The sequence below is a fragment of the Ochotona princeps genome, chromosome 17 (genome assembly GCF_030435755.1).
Source record: "Ochotona princeps isolate mOchPri1 chromosome 17, mOchPri1.hap1, whole genome shotgun sequence".
NCBI classification, from domain to species: Eukaryota; Metazoa; Chordata; class Mammalia; order Lagomorpha; family Ochotonidae; genus Ochotona; species Ochotona princeps.
In genome coordinates this window covers 33,616,075-33,632,324 of record NC_080848.1, presented here as the reverse complement: position 1 = coordinate 33,632,324, position 16,250 = coordinate 33,616,075, and the positions used below count along the sequence as shown (strand labels likewise).

General features: G+C 60.3%; 2 protein-coding genes across 3 annotated transcripts in view; one reads left to right on the top strand and one right to left on the bottom strand.

Moving 5' to 3' along the window:
- The first annotated feature begins 1,689 nt into the window (after window positions 1-1,689).
- Window positions 1,690-4,033, top strand: CDK5R1 (cyclin dependent kinase 5 regulatory subunit 1). 2 transcript variants are annotated; one of them, XM_058676346.1, is made up of 2 exons: window positions 1,690-1,778; window positions 2,536-4,033. In XM_058676346.1, exon 2 carries the CDS (start codon window positions 2,673-2,675, stop codon window positions 3,600-3,602), a length of 930 nt encoding a protein of 309 aa, XP_058532329.1. In that variant the 5' UTR covers window positions 1,690-1,778; window positions 2,536-2,672; the 3' UTR covers window positions 3,603-4,033. The 2 variants fall into 2 exon arrangements, with proteins under 2 accessions (XP_058532329.1, XP_058532330.1); XM_058676347.1 differs by lacking the exon at window positions 1,690-1,778 and adding an exon at window positions 1,913-2,207.
- Window positions 4,034-7,583: 3,550 nt separating this feature from the next.
- Window positions 7,584-16,250, bottom strand: part of MYO1D (myosin ID) — a 310,619-nt gene continuing 301,952 nt past the window's right edge. Inside the window, exon 22 of the mRNA XM_004593874.3 lies at window positions 7,584-8,905. Within this exon, the coding sequence (XP_004593931.2) occupies window positions 8,749-8,905 (157 nt within the window). The 3' untranslated portion in view covers window positions 7,584-8,748. The remainder of the gene's footprint in view (window positions 8,906-16,250) is intronic.

Sequence of the window (16,250 nt, the reverse complement as noted above, 5' to 3'; positions counted from 1 at the left end):
CGCCTGTAGCATCCCTGTAGCCCAGCTGGCTCTGCCTGCCCACTTCCCGGCTGGAGCAAGTGACGGCAGCTGGGGGGCAGCGTGAAGGGCTGCTGGTGCCTGGCAGTTCTTGCTCAGGTACACAGGAACTTGTCCTGCAGATGAGAGGAGGTTGGGTTAGGGGTGCCACGAGTACTCTGAAGGTGTTAACAGGGACTGGCTGAGTGGAGAAGGCCCTTGCTGGTGCTGGGAAGCTAGCTGGGATCAGGTGGTGCTTGAGCATGGCGTAGTTAGAATGAAGACTCGGTTACAGAACAATGGGGCCCTGGTGTTTTCCTAAGGGTGGATTACAGGCTTAGGATTCTGGGCATATTTTGGGGAATGGACAGCATTTAAGCTTTGCTCAACACTAGCATCAGAAAGGGGCATCTCCGCTGAGGGCTGGGGCTACGGCCGGGGGCTGAGCTTGGTATTAACGCCAAGGAGTACCTTTGAGTTTCCTACCCTGAGGGCTCCTGCCGTCTCCTGTGGTGTGTCTTACTGGAGCCCACGGGGCCTGTTGAAAGGTGGTGGGGCCTTTAAGAGGTAATGAAGGCACGAGGGCTCCCGAGAGCCCGCGGGGTGGTTCTCGCGAGAGTGGGCGAGGCCTCTCCCACGGGCTGTTAGCGGGCGGCCCGCGCCTCTGCCTGGCTGGGCGAAGCCGCCGAAGCCGAGCAGGTTTGGCTGCCAGGCCTTGGACCTCAGTCGCCAGAACCGTGAGCTACGTGCGCCTCTTTGTCTACGAATCGCTGGGTTCTAGGTGTGCGGTGAGGCTTGGGGGACGCCCTGAGCAACAGCTGCGGCGCTCACGCAGGGTATGCTTTTCTGGGGGTGTTAGCGGGAAAGTGACCCCCAGGCCACGAGGAAGGCGCGTCTCCCAGGACGGTCACCAGATGCAGTTTGCGGTTGATGTGTGTGTGAATGCTGGCGTCGGGAGGTGTCCCCACACTCTGGGGGGGTGCTGGAGTGAGCCAGGGTTGAGTCTCCTCTTTACTAGGTTTGTGGTTGGATTGAAATCCATCTCCGGGGCAAAAAGAGTAAATGAACAGTGGTCTCCGCCAAGGCTCTGGGCCCACGCGCGAGAGGAGCGGCGGGCACCGCAGCCGGGGCTTGACTGTTGTACTTGGCGTCGTTAACTTAGCGCACGTGCAAGTCGGAGAGGCTGGCTGGGGCAGCAGTGGGCACAGGTGTGAGCTCAGGTGTGAGCTCAGGTGTGAGCTCACGGGCAGGCGGCTGGGTGGAAGCGGAGAGGCCTTGCTGGTAACGGTCATGGGATTCCGCCGCGATGCCTGTCAGGCGTGTGGAGCGAGGGGAGGGCCGAGCTGCCCACCTTTCTGCCCCGGATGTCCGAGACCCATCAGGCCGCGCGGGCCTGGTTCGAGGAAAACGAGGCCTTGGAGCGGAAGGCACCAAAACCCACGGGCCCGTCGCCATCCAGGGTGAGCATGGCGGGCTCGGTAAAGGCGTCGCTGCTGCCCACCGGGAGCCCGCTTTCCTGAGATGGCTGTCGAGGGTGAGCTCGGGCCGCGGCCTCCGCGGAGAGGGCCCCTCCGGCGCCCGGGGCGCCCGCGCACGGCCGGGACCGGGGCTCGCGCGGCAGCTGCGGGCGGCGCGGCGGGAACAAAGGCAGCACGTGTCTGGGCGGGGTCGGCGCTCGGCCCCGCCCGTCCCCGGCGCGCCCCACCGGCCGCGCTCGCCCGCGCGGGCACGGGGACCCTCACGGACCGGACGGCTGCCGGGGCGGTGGCGCGCGGTGAGTGGTGAGGGAGGGGTGCCACCCGGGGCGGGGCGGGACCTGCGCCGCGAGCAGCCACCGCGCCACCGGGGCCCGGCTCCTGGATGGGGTACGGCGAGTAGGGATCCTCCCCGCACGCCCGCGGCCTTGTCCTGCCGCACCGAGCGCGGCCGAGGCTGAGCACGCCGGTGGCCGCGGCTCCTCGAGACCCACCGGGCCCGCCTGGGCTCGGCGCGCGTGCCTGGCACTCGCTCGCTCCCGAGAGGGCGGCCTTTAGGGTGCGTGCCGGGGGCGGCCGGCGGGGGCGGGGCCGCGGCGCCTGCAGAACCTTGGACAGAAGCTTCGGCAGCGCCGCGGCGGCCGAGCGCGAGCCCCACCGAGTGCCGGGATCGCGGTGCCGGAGCCGCGGCGCGCATTGCAGAGGGCCCGGGGCGCGGGAGCCCCCGCCTGGCGGGTAAGCATGTGCGGGGCGGGTATCTGCTGGCCCGGGGAGCCGGGGCCGGGGCTGCGCTGGGTGTCGAGGCTGGGGTCTGCGGCTGCTTTCGGCCGAAGCTCCGGCCCCTCCTGGCTGTGCCTTGGGACCGCAGCGGCGGCTGCGGGCGGGGGTGCTGCAGTGGAGCCGGCGAGGCTGCGGTGCGCGGGCGCGGCCGGGACCGCAGAGCCTGGGGAAGAACCCGGAGTGGGTCGCGGGCCCAGGTCAGTGGGGCCCGCCGGGGCGCAGGCGGAGGGGGCGCGGCGCGGAGCCCCGCCTGGTGCTGAGAACCATCTTGTTTTCCACGCAGATCCAAGGGGCCAGGAGCGCCCCCCACCCCCGCTTTCATTCCCGGGGCCGCCGCAGGCGCGGTGAGCTGGTTCTCCCCGCTGGCCGGCAGGCTGGGCGCGCAGGGGCGCGAGCCCCCGCCGGGCACGCAGCGGCACCATGGGCACGGTGCTGTCCCTGTCCCCCAGCTACCGGAAGGCCGCGCTGTTTGAGGATGGCGCGGCCACGGTGGGCCACTACACGGCCGTGCAGAACAGCAAAAACGCCAAGGACAAGAACCTGAAGCGCCACTCCATCATTTCCGTGCTCCCTTGGAAGAGGATCGTGGCCGTGTCGGCCAAGAAGAAGAACTCCAAAAAGGTGCAGCCCAACAGCAGCTACCAGAACAACATCACGCACCTCAACAATGAGAACCTGAAGAAGTCGCTGTCGTGCGCCAACCTGTCCACGTTTGCCCAGCCCCCGCCGGCCCAGCCGCCCGCGCCCCCGGCCAGCCAGCTCCCCGGCTCCCAGAGCGGGGGCTCGGGCTCCTCGTCGGTCAAGAAGGCCCCGCATCCCACCGTCACCTCCGCGGGCACGCCCAAACGGGTCATCGTTCAGGCGTCCACCAGCGAGCTGCTGCGCTGCCTGGGCGAGTTCCTGTGCCGCCGGTGCTACCGCCTGAAGCACCTGTCCCCCACGGACCCCGTGCTGTGGCTGCGCAGCGTGGACCGCTCGCTGCTGCTGCAGGGCTGGCAGGACCAGGGCTTCATCACGCCTGCCAACGTGGTCTTCCTCTACATGCTGTGCAGGGATGTCATCTCCTCCGAGGTGGGCTCCGACCACGAGCTGCAGGCCGTCCTGCTCACCTGCCTGTATCTCTCCTACTCCTACATGGGCAACGAGATCTCCTACCCGCTCAAGCCTTTCCTGGTGGAGAGCTGTAAGGAGGCCTTCTGGGACCGCTGCCTCTCTGTCATCAACCTCATGAGCCCCAAGATGCTGCAGATCAACGCTGACCCCCACTACTTCACACAGGTGTTCTCCGACCTGAAAAACGAGAGTGGCCAGGAGGACAGGAAGCGACTCCTCCTGGGGCTGGATCGGTGAGCCCCCGGGGCCTGTGCCGGGCTCACGGAGTCGCTTCAATTTTTGTTTTCTTCCTTTTTTTTATTTTTAAAAAAAGATCGACAAAGCAGAACCGAGTGTTGTGTACAGTCCGTGCCCAGCGCAGCTGCTGGGGCGCTCTCCTTCCCCACGGCCCCTTCTCGGGCGTTCTCTGCAGCCCTGCTGGTGGCCAGCCAGGGGACCTCGTGCAAGCCCCCGAGGATGCGTCCGGAGCTGCCGGGTGGCCAGCCTCTCCCTTTGGGGACCACAGAGGACCCACCTACCTGTCTCCACTGCCGGCGCCCTTGCTGGATCTAGGGTGGGCCAGGCTTTTGCCCCCTGCTGCCTGGACAGGTGCTGGTGAGGGCCCCCCCCCCAGCTGGTGGCCCTGGTGAGGAATTGGGGCTCCCAAGTAAAGGCTCTTTTTCAGCCACTGTTCTGGGTCACTTGTGCTCCCAGCGGCTCGTGGACAGAGCCGCCTGCTTTGGCGGAGCTGCTAGTGGGGTTGAGTTGGTGGTGGGTGGGACTGCCCGACCACCTGGGGGCGCCTTGGGCAGAGGCCGACTGCAGCAGGGCAGGCGTGCGGTGGAGACTGGTCCTTTGGCAGCGCCTGGCCCCGGTGTGCTGCTCCTTGAGGGTCAAGGGCTTCCTTTTAGTGCAGAAACGCCACTTGCCCCACCTGCCCGTTGTCTGCTGCCCCAAGCCAGGCCGGCAGTGTTGGCTAACAAGCTGGTTCGACTCAACCAGTTCTCTCATTTCGGGTAAAGGGGCGGGAGTGGGGTTAAGGCTGACTTCTTTCCTGGGTGAATGTTTCACTTGAGAAGCGCAGCTCAGGTGCCTGTGGTGTGGGCCAGAATGGTCACAGGTGCTTGGTAGCAGCAGCCTGCCTTCTGGGCAGGTGGGTGCCCACCCCATTGCTGGGGCCTCCTGCTGCCAAGCTCTGGGAGGTGGCATTAGAGGTTGGGGACTTGTGGTCCTGGCGTGCCTCGCCCCTGCCCCCACCTCCTGCCCTTGTCCTTGTCAGGCTGTTTGCAGACAGTTCTGAGACAGCTGGGGCTTGGACACAATGACGACATGCTGACTTGATGTGGCTCACGCTCAGCCGCCTGTGCTGGCATCCACCCTGCTTTGGTGGCTGTGCGATCTCCCGGATGTTTTCCCCTAGTGGCTTGGGTCTTCTTCCTTGGCTTTGGAGAACAAAGACCTGCAGGAAGACTCTGCGAGGTCGCTGTCCCATCCCCTTCCCTGGAGTGCTGGGGCGGGAGCAGGGCCATTTTGTACAGGCGGCTGGAGGCTGCCAGTTCAGCACAAGCACTACTGAATTCCTGTGAAAAAGAGAAAGCTGTGAAGCTGAGGACTTGCTGGCTGGAGCCTGGGGCCAGAAGCCACTCACCCAGGCTAGTGGCTGTTCCTGGGCCTGCAGATGGAGCTGGAAGGGCCCCTTGGCTGGCTGACGGCACAGGTGTGCACCCCCTGCCTGCCTGCAGAGCTTGTCTCCGCCTGTCGGGGGTCATGCATTCAGCTGGCGGAATGGACTTGGAAATGTGTGGTGAGGGTGCAGCCCACAGGGTCTCGATTCTGTTTCCTTCTCTCTGTTCATGGTTTTCCTGGAGGAGGGGCACGTTTGGGCACAGTGGAAGCGGCTCCAGCTCGTTGATGTGTGATGCACTGCAACCTCACTCACCTTCCTTGGTTCTCAGTGTTGTGTCAAGGAACAACTGGTCCACCTGAGTGTGCAAGCAATGGACTCAACTGACATGCTGCTATGAAGACTACTTTTAGAACAATGGAAAAAAACAAACTGACGTACAAAAACCCGATTCTTTAATTGTTGCTTTTACAGTGATATTGTGCATGCAAACCAGGAGCATTTTGTGTCTTAAGAAAAATAATCTTAGAACAGATGGCTGTGAAAATTACACCCATGCACAGAACAAGCCGCAGGAGTAATAGTTCCGGATTTGGTTTTTCCTCTTTTTTTCTTGTAAACCTGAAGGGTTGATATATTCTTTCCTTGCAGTTATTAGAATTTAGTTTTGTTCCAGCACTTGTTCAACTTGCAATGAGAAGAGAACGTGCCATTTTTTCCCCACTTGGAACTATTCATAGCTGTATATTTGAAACTGCTAATTACACATGCGTGATATATGTTGATTTTTTAGTGCAATTTCTTCTGTAGCTATTCTTTGACCAAGCTGTGGGTATTGTTAGTATTAATTTATATTCGTCTCATTCCGTATGTATGTGTCGTGTGTTTGTGAGTGTGTGTGGTTTATAATCAGTCATGAGGCTCAGTGTGGCTGTAACTTAATTCCCCTTCCCTTATTTTTATTTATTTTTGTACTGTGCTGATTCAATAAAACGCACCGACCGTCCATAACTCAGCCTCTTTCTGCGGGTCTCGCTGGTGGGCAGGTTGATTCCTGGGCCGAGCCTGTGATTGGATTTGTGTCTTCGGGGATGGCAGGGGGGCAGAGCTGGGGGAAAGGGCTTAACACGCTAAGGTGATTAGGGAAGCAGTGGGGGGGTGGGGCAGGTCTCCCCCAGGGCCGCCCTGGTGGAGGGGGCAGCATGGTGCCTTCAGCCTCCCAACGGTCAGGCGGGGGCTGGCAGGCCCTAGGCCCTGGGCCCTATGGCCCAACCCTGCTGGGTGTGGCCCTGTGTGTTTGAGGGGGGAGGTTCCCCAAGAAATCCAGCCCTGGGGCTCCCAGATAAGCCTCCCTGAGGTGCTGGGTCCTCTTGCCTGTGGTTCCCCAGGGCTGTGGGCGCCCTCTGTGCCTCCTGTGCCCTGCGGCCTATAGCTGCCTGGGCTCTAGAAGGTCCGTCTGTGCTGGGCTGTGGTTCCCAGCTGTTAGCCCAGCGACGGGACCACTCGCCCTTCTTGCTATGAGTGGTAGAAACTGCCCTGCTTCTCTTTCCTGGCCCTCATGGCTGACCAGGAAGCCCCCAGAGGCTGTGGGGCCCTGGGGGTCCTGCTGCTCTTGTGTGCAGCCAGCTGCTGCCAGCTCCCTTTCCTTTCATGGGAGGGAGGTGCCTGTGCCCAGGAAGTTGTGCCCGGCCCTGGGTGTGGGACAGGGGGCCTGGCACAGGGCCCGGTCCCCTTCCCCCATTGGACCTGTTTGTTATCTTTGATTTTGCATTATTTGTGCTTCATTCTCCCTCCCTCCGCTGGGATGAGGGTTTTCGTTTATGTAAGTGAAAAATGTCATGATGACAGTTTGCAGTGACATATAGGCAGAACACCTTTAAAAATAAGATTTAATGCTTTATTGCTCTGGACAGTAAATCAACATATGCTTTAGAAATAGTTAATTTAATGGAAAACAGGAATGTATGCACGAAACAATCAAGAGAAACACTTCATTGCATACAATCACCGGTCTTCTCCCTTTTCCCTTTGCTGTGAGCACGCCCTCAACTCCCAAGCCTTTTGTAAGGACATCAAAAAGGGGAAAAAAAAGTGCTTGTGGACAGCGGCACCCCCCTGGTCTTGGGAAGGTCCAGGTGCAGGGTCCTCTCTGGCCTCTGCCAGGTAACTTATTTGGCATGATCTGTTCTGGGGTGCCTTCGGTACAGGGCTGGCTGCATGGGGTTGGCGGAAAGTGAGGCGAGAAGTGGCCAGGGAGGTGGGGCTCCGGTCAGGGCGCCAGCCTGGGCGGACTGTGCTTGGCAGAGCTGGGAACGTGGCTGTGCTGGGCCAGGCGCCGGGTGGACTGTGTGGCTGGCTTTGCTGTAGTTTGCACACAGTGCAAATGAACGCCAGCCCTGGGGAGCCGTGGTGGGGTAGGCACCTAGACCAGGCTTGCTGGAGCCACTCTGGGTCAGCCTGGTGACCGCTCAGGCCTGGGCAAGGCACGGGAGGCTGTGGGCGGGCACTTGGTGGGCTCTGCTGGGGTCAGGTGGGGGCAGCATCCATAGCACATGGTGAATAACATTTGAACACATCGCTGCGACACCCCTGCTGGTCCCGTTTCCCCTCCCCACCCCACCCCGCCCTGCCCCAGTGGATTATTTTATTAGAGAGCATTCTCTGCTGGTTCACTCCTCCAGTAGTCACAACAGCTGGGGCTGGGTGCAGCCTGCAGCCTGGAACTCCATCCGGGTCTCCCATGTGGAAGTGCAGGGGTCCAAGCACTGGGCTGTCTTCTGCTGCTCTGCCAGGCAGCAGCCCCGCCGCTCTGCCGTGATGGCAAAGGTCTGTGCTCCCAACCTGGGGTTTTCAAGGCTCGTGGTAGGAGTGCTGGGCTGCGCCCCTTCTAGGCCTGGGGCTTGGGGAGGAAGGTGCTCCAGATGCAGTTATTTTGTTGGGCAGAAACTGGCAAGACAGTGGCACTCCTGGTGTGAGGGCCTTGGGTCCCAGGTGCTGGCGGGGTGCATGCAGGGCATGGGGAGGGGGCGTCCTGGCCTGGCCTGCAGTGCCAAGACCCCGCGCTTTCTGTTGCTCCACTTGCTGTGATTCCTGGGCACAGCTCCCTGGTGGGTGGGTTCCGGCCCCTGCAGCGCCCCCGAGAGGATGGCTGGAGGGAGGGCTGCAGGCTGCGGTGTGGGGAGGGTGGCTCTTGGGCTTGCTCCTGCTCCTCTACCCAGACAGGGTCCTGGTGGTAGGCGCCTGTCCCAGTTCAGGCTCGGTGGGCTCTGCAAGTGGACACATGTCCCTGGGGGTGTCCACTGGCTGCTGGGGTGCAGAGGGGGAGCTCTGGGAAGCGCTCCCCTGTGTGGGAATTTGGTGATCACCTTGGGAAAGGAGAGATGGCAGGTGGAGCTCATGGGAGGGGGGAGAGCTGCTCACCGTGTCCTGAGCCACCCTTGGCCCAGTCGTGCTGATGTGACCCGGCTGGGCATGGGCCACCTTCCCACCAGCAGCTGTCTCCAAGGGGGAGCTGTGGCCTGCAGCAGGGCACTGGGGTCTTCGGTGTACTGAGAGGTTGTTGTGCAAAGTGGAGACAGAAGACAAGACCAAAGCAGGAAGCTGCAAGTCCTGATGGGCGGAGGAGGCCCCTGACCCCGCGTGGACCCTCGCAAGCTGATTTCTAGCAGGCATTAGCGGGGAGGTAGCAATTAGACAGGGACCCAGGTGCCGAGAGTGGCCGCCTGCTCCTGGGGTGGCCGGCCGTGCTCTCCCAGGCCAGGCTTCGGCTGGCTGAAGCAGTCAGTTGCCGGGCACACTGAGGATGAAGCCCGAGCGGTTCTTGGTGAAGTCGGGCTCGGGCTGGTTGAGCCGTGTCTCCACGGACACGGTGCACTTCTTCCCGTGCAGGCTGCACTGTACTGGGTTAGTGACGTTCACTTGAAGGTGACGCTTCTCGCTGCAAGAAACACAAACATGGGGGGCAGGAGACAGGTCAGTGGGCAGCGTTCCCAGAAGGTGGGCACAGGGTGGGGAGCCCTGAGTTTGCATGGCCCTGACCTGTCAGTTGTTACTGTCTAGAAAGCCCCTTCCTCCTGCCCATTCTCTGGGTTCCCGCTAGCCAGCCCTGCCTGTCAGTGTCCACCCATCAGAAGCAGGTCTGCCTTAGTTTCCCCACCGCCTCAGGTCCTGGGCCCTCTGCAGGCTCCTCCTGCAGCCTGGCGCTGTGACTCAGCTGCAGCGCCCGGGGAGCTCATGGTCTGCCCGTGGGGGGGTGCCACGTGTCCCTGGACAGCCTGCGTGGGCCGGCCTGGCTGCACACTACCTGCCAAGCAGGAATAGAAGGCCCCTCAGTGGCTCGCCACGTGGCACCGAGCAGTGTGTGCTCTGGGACCTGCTGCTGGTTTTAAACGCTGTGAAGCTTGCTCACTGCCTGCAGTTCCACGCTGCTGCTCTGTGGGCCTGGCTCTTGGGGGGTGGTGGGAGGGAGACAAGCCTGTTGCCTGGGTGCCCGCTGGGCCCTGGGCAGCCCTGGGCTCAGGGCAGGTCCTTCCTGGGCTCAGTGGATAAGGTTATGAAGAGTGAGGGCTGCACTGCTGAGCTACTGTCCGGCCAGGAGGGGTGGTATGCTTGTATGTGTGCAGTGTGTATGTGTTTATGGTGTGGCTGTGGTGTTGATGTGCTGTAGGTGGATGTAGTGTGTGTGTGTGCGTGTGTGTGTGTGTATGTGACTTTCTAAGCACTGGCCGGCCTGCAGGACACAAGGTCTCTGATGCCTAGGCAGCTCCCCAGCTGCAGGCAGGTGTCTGTGCTGGGATCTGGAGTAGGGGGCTGTGTTTGACCACCTGCCCAAGGCACACCCCTCAGAGCTGCCCTCCTGGCCGCTCTGTTTAGAGGCAGGAAGTGGATGTGGATGCGGGACGAGACCAGGGGTATCAGCTATGGCCATAAGTGCTGGATAGCACTTAGTGTCTTGTCAGCTGCAGCTAAAACCTTGGCTTTGCCGGCTATTTTTAAGCAGACTTGAACATAAAAATAGCAGAGCCTATCAGAGGCAGTGACTCAGGCCCCTTCTGTCCCTGCGGGCTGGATGTGTGGCCCGGTGTGAGGTTCCTGCACGGCCTGTGCTGGCCCAGAACGAGAGCCCCTGAGCTCAGCAGCCTCCCTGTCAGCCACAGCCCACCCCCGCCCCAGGCCTCTGCATCCCTGCCCTTCCCCGGGCCTCCCGCCATGATGGCCTGGCGACTAGGGTCTTGGAGGGCAGGCCCTGTGTAGCCACATTCAAGATCAGCTTGAAGACAGAGCATGGGCCAACGGGGTCAGCCAGCTCCTCGTGCTACACAGCCGTGGCTCCCACCTGGCTCCAGCCTCCTGCCCAGTGCCCTCCGTGTCAGCAGAGGCCCTGCCCTGGCTCCTGCTTGCTTGGCTCTGCAGTGTCCAGTGTGCTCTCAGCAGCCGGGATGTGGGGAGGCACCCGGGCTGGGCTGGCAGTGCGTGAGAGGGAGCCCCTAAGGTGGCAGGAGAAGTCAGGGAGAACCACTGCTCCCCAGTCCCCACCCCCTGTTCTGAGTGGGTACCAGCTGTGGGCGGAGCTGCCAGCAGATGGACGAGCAGAGCCAGTGTGGCTGCTTAGCTGTGTAGCTCTCTGCCCCCCTGCCCCACTGAACTGCAGGAGCCCCCTCTGCTCTCCCCATCTCTGGGGTTCCTGGGGAGAGGGGCCAGTATGGGGCAGTTTCAGGGCCTGCCCCTTGCCTGCAACAGAGTTTGGTCTGTGGCAAACATGCCTCCCACCTCCCCCTGCACCAGACAACCAGGCCGGGATGGCTCAGACAGGAAGGGGTGGTGCCGAGCGCAGCTCCCCGCCTTGCCCGGGTTGTCTGCTTTGGGGTCTTAGTGTAGGAGCCGGGGCCACAGGGCTGGAGGGGCTGGGGGCTCCTTAGGACCCTGCCCGCTTGCTTCAAGAGCCTCTCCAAGTCACTCAGACCTCTGTGGGTCCCTCAGAGCTGTGCATGTGATGACCCTGAGCGGACAGCTCCACCTGCCCAACAGCGAGGCCTTCCCCAGGCACCGAACCAGGCCTGACCCCCACGGTTTCTCGTGTTTGTCGTCTCCCCTGCGAAGCCTCCTGACACCTGCTTGTTTTTACTTAGAGCATGTACAAGCAAGCGAGCAGGACTTCTTTCCCATCTGCTGGTTCACTTCCCAACGCCTTCAATGGCTGGGGCAGGGATAGGCCAGAGCCAGGAGTTAGACTCAGTCTGGGTCTTCCACATGGGTGGCAGGGGCCCACATACTGAGTCCCTGCCCAGTGTCTCCCAAGGTGCATGGCAGCAGTGGGGCCATGGCCAGAGCCTGAGTATTCTGATAGGAGATGCAGGCGTCCTAACTATGGCTTAGCTACTGGGCCCACAGCCACAGCGTGCTAGGGCACACTGAGTGATGGGGCCGGGCGTGCTGGGCGGGTCAGGAAGAGAGCCATCCCTGGCACATCTTAACACTTAGGGAAAACCCATGTGTGTTGCTCCTGTGGGTCCCCACTGCCTGGATGCTGGATTCCAACTTTTTTTTTTTTTAATATTTATTTCATCTTTATTGGAAAGTCAGATGTACAGAGAGGAGGAGAGACAGAGAGGAAGATCTTCCGTCCGATGATTCACTCCCCAGGTGGCTGCAACTGTGGGAGCTGAGCTGATCCGAAGCCAAGGGCCAGGAGCCTCTTCCAGGTCTCCCACGCGGGTGCAGGGTCCCAAGGCTTTGGGCCGTCCTTGACTGCTTTTCCAGGCCACAAGCAGGGAGCTGGATGGGAAGTCCAGGGCTGCCGGGATTAGAACCGGCGCCCATTTGGGATCCCAGCACATGCAAGGTGAGGACTTTACCCATTAGGCTACCGTGCTGGGCCCTCCAGCTCTGTCTTTACTTTTCCACACCTGCTCAGCATCCAGGCCATTTGCACTGGCCTGCTCTGTTAGAATGCGCATTCCTGGGTGTGTGTATGCAGGAGCCTCTGCAGGTGCTGGTGGGTGGCCCAGGGGTGTGGCCGTGCAGGCCACGGCTCACGTGCTTGGCCTGTGGTCCTTGCCCCGCAGGGTGAACTGTGCCAGCTGTGAGAGGTGAGGAAGGTGACAGGCATGATGGGCCACATCCTCCTGGGACACATTCATTCCGAGGGGTTGGTGGCTGGAGGCCCAGGAGGAGGCCTGCTGCTAAGCTGGGACAGACAACTCCGCAGGGCCACCTTGAGCCATAGTCTGCACAGGAGCCCTGGCCTGGCTCCTGGCTCGGGCAGGACAGGGTGTGAAGAGTCATGCTCAACTATGCCCCACCGTGCCATTGGCATCCTGCCTGCCACTGGCAGACAGCATGGTAAGCATTACCTGGGTTGCATGTGGCGGTCCCCTGAGAAGGTGCACACGGGATGGCCGGGCAGTACCCAGGGGCAATGGAGCAGGCATTCCCTCAGAACTCATATATGAATATATGTGGCAGCACTATCTGTAGAATCCAGCCCAAACACCCACAGGGGGAGGAGGAGGCACAGAGCATGGGCCACCTGCTCAGTGGAGTATTAGCAGGAAAAAGCAGTTGAGCAGCAGCCCCTCAACGTGACGAGCTTGGTGGTGTCAGGCTGAAGACAGGCAGCTGCAAAGGGCCCTGTTTCTGTAGACTGGCTGGGACAGGCTGCTTCCTGGGAGGCGTGGGTTGCACGGCATTGCGCATGCACTGGATGTGGTAACTTGTGTGTTACTCCAAGTTCAACCAAGATTTCAACAGCAGTGTGAGACTGCTTGGGCCTCAAAGGCTGGGCTCGGCCCTTGATTCCTGCGCTTCACGTAGGCTTGGTTCTCTGTAGAGCTGAGTTCCTTCCTCATTTTTAAGAGCAAACAGACCTTCAGGATGGAGGCCTGCCTGGGGTCTCCCTGTGATGTGCGCTGTCTCCAGGGACCCACACAGGAATAGCTGTGTGCAGGGTGCTTCCTCTCGAACTCCTGCTCAACTCTGTGACCCAGCAGACTCGGGGTCTGTTTCCTCTGCCCCAGGCCTTCCTCCCAGACCCCCTTTCCCTCTGTCTCCTGCTCGATGGGGGTTGAGGCAGTCCAGGAGCTGGATGGACCCAGGACGCCCGTCCTTCCGTCCCAGGCCCTGGGGCTCCAGGCAGCTTGCGGGACGAGTAGATGGAGATGCGGGCCAGGCAGGGCCTCTTGCTCTTGTCCGAGGCACGCCTGGTGTTCCCTCTGCTGGGGGCTGACCCAGGCCCCAACAAGTGCAGGGGCAGGGGTGGAGGCACTGTGGGAGCTCAGCCAAGCAGCTACCTGCGTTACATGGTGGGGAGAGCCGGGCCTAGTGCCAGGCAGCCGCTGTCCCTGGAGCTTCCTGAATGACCCAAGTCACAGGGCGGCCTCCCTGAGTGCCTGTGGCTCTCCCTCCCTCCCAGCGCTTCACTTCCCTGAAGCAGGTTCCTCTGCTGATGGTGACGGTCAGCAAACCAGAGAGGGCACCTCTTTCAGACTCTGCTGCATGAAATGCCACTTCTGCTTTGGGCAGGGTGGCGGACACTGTCTGGCCTTCCTGTGGGTGCCCAGGTTGGTGGTGCTGCACTTCCTGTTCTGTTGGTAGTTGGAAAGGGATGGGGCAAAACCCTTTCTGTCTGGGAAACAGAAGTGCTCTCTCGGTTACCAGCTGGTCACGGCTTGGGGCTGTCTGGACCAGCATGCACTGTGACTGCACCTGAGCCAGCGCCTGCCTCTCCCACAGCCTGGACCCAGGAGGGGGTGGTACAGAGTCTGCAGGATATGTGGGCCCTTCCTGGTCTGGATCCCCACCTTCTATACCCCCAGACTCCCACCAGTATCACTTGTTCCTCACTCTTTCTGCAGGCCAGCTGGAGCCCCCTCTTGCTGCTCTGAGCACCCTGCTGTGGAGAGGAGATGGCTGTCAGCCCCAGCACTGTGCCTGTGTACTGCCATGGCCTCTTGCCTGGTCACTCCACTTCCATGGAGATCCTGCCCCCACCACTCCCTGCCCCTGTGTACAGTTCTTCAGGCATCACCCCGCCACCCTGTGGGCTTTCAGGAGCTGCAGGGTGGATACCTGCCCCAGGCTGAACCGGGAGTTCATGTGGAGCTCCTGCAGCACCCAGCATGGAGCTGCACTCTGAGATCCTGGTGGGGCTTAAAGAGCAACGCCTGAGTAGGCAGAAGGTGGGCTTGCGCTCAGCCCACAGGGCCAAGGGCTGAGGTCCTGCTGCGGGCTGGCAGGCCACACTATAAAAAACCTTCCAAGCACTGCTGGGTGGGGATACAAGTGCTTCTCAGTAAAACCCAGCACCCGCAGGCTTTCCCCTTTGCTGACCCCTGGAACAGCCAATCTGCTGCAGCTCAGACCAAGAGATGCCCTGCAGGTGAGCAGTCAGGGTCCGTCCGTCCGTCCGTCTGTCCTTCCTTCCCTCCCTCCCTCCCTTCCTTTGGTGCACAAAGTTCATGTCCCTGTGCACTGTGGAAAGCCTGCACACAGACTTGAGCATTTTCTGCAACAAAATAAATTATTTCAGTTCTCTGAATGTTTTGAGGTGCCCTTGGGTGAGAAAGGTCACAGACCCTATCTTGGCAGTCAGTTCACATTACTGGGAGTGGAGCTGCACTACACTGAGCGAGTAAGCCCAGAAGGAACAGGTTCCACATGGAACAGCAAGGACAGTGCTCAGCCTACCTGTCCTGCGGTACCTGGGGTTGCCATGCCCGGCAACTCTTCCCTCCTGTATTTAAGATTTCTGACTTGCCACTCAATGGTGTTCACTCAGGCAATCGGAAAATTAGGACTTGCCGAATAGTTGCCGGAGCTGTGAGCACGGTACACTGTGGCTAAGCCTGGAGAGCGGGAGTACTCTGGTCCGCTCAGACGGCATCTGGGAGTCGGAGACTCCAGCCGACAGACAGCTCTGTGGGTTTCTGGGAATGCTGCATAGTCAAGAGGCCACAGTAGGAGTACAACACGTGATGCCTACAGCGAGAGTGGCTAGACGGGGCTGCGAAGTCAGCTCTGGGACTCTGGTTGGAGTTTACTTCCCCCTTTCCCTACCTGGAACTGCTGAGAACTTTCAGAGAGTTCTGGTGTGGCGATTACGGTGCCCGCAGCCCAGGGCAAAGGGCACAGGTCGGAGTCCCAGCTCTACTTCTGCTTCTAGCTTCCTGCCAATGGGCACCCTGGGAGGCCTGTGCTACGTGGTCCCTGCCAACCCTGTGGGAGAGTGGGCTTCCCCTGGCCCAGCCCTGCCTGTTATGTACGTCTGGGGAGTGAACCAAGCAAATAAAACACAACTCTCCATTTTAAAACACAAGCTGGTGAGATGAAAGAAGGTACACCTGTGCAGTGGTTAGTGCAGGGGCTGCAGTAACAACACAACACAACACAACACAACACAGTACCCTTTGCTAAAGCACTTCTGGGATGGAGGGCCTTGGGTTGAACAGATGTTCCTGGAGGCCAGGGGCCACCCCTGCCCTCCCATTCAAGGCCTCTTTAAGGTACCACATGTACCACCTTCTTGGACTGTATTGGTAGAAGGGACTGCCAAGTTCAGGAGGCCCTTGAACTTGTTCTTCGGTATCTTTAAATATGATTTAAGCTTTCTTCTTGTGGGCTGATGACATTATTATTATTATGGTTAAAGAGACACCTTCCACCCACTGGTTCATCCTTAAATGGCTGCAATGGCTTGGCCTGGGCCACCTCAAAGCCAGGAGGCCAGAACTCTACTTGGGTCTCCCATGTGGGTGCAGGTGCCCAACTACTTGGGCCATTTGCTGCTGCCTTTCCAGGTGTATCAGCAATGAGTTGGATCAGAACTGTAACAGCCAGGACTTCAACTGGCATCCAGGTAGGTGGTGGCTTACCCCACTGTGCTATGATGCCAGTCCCCAACCACATTCTTTTTAATCTCTGACCTTCTTGTCCTTAAGCCTTCTAGCCCACCCAGGCCCCTGGGACCCAGGCTGAAGAAACTGTGACTAGGTTACTGATAACTGGGGGGTTTTGTTCTGAGGGCAATTTTCTGAGGTTAAAACAGAAACAAGAAAACAAACAACAATAACAACAAAAACCCAGAAACAAGAATCTTGGAAACCAACCCTAGCACCCCGAGATGAGAAGAAACACTGCCTACTTCCCACTGCTGGTTTGAGAATAGAGGGTCTACACTGCATCCCGTTTGCTCCAGACCATGCTCCTGCTCACACCACACCCTGCTCGGACGCACCCTGGCTGCACACTTGCTAACAGCTCTGCATTCCTTAGTCTGCCATGGCTAT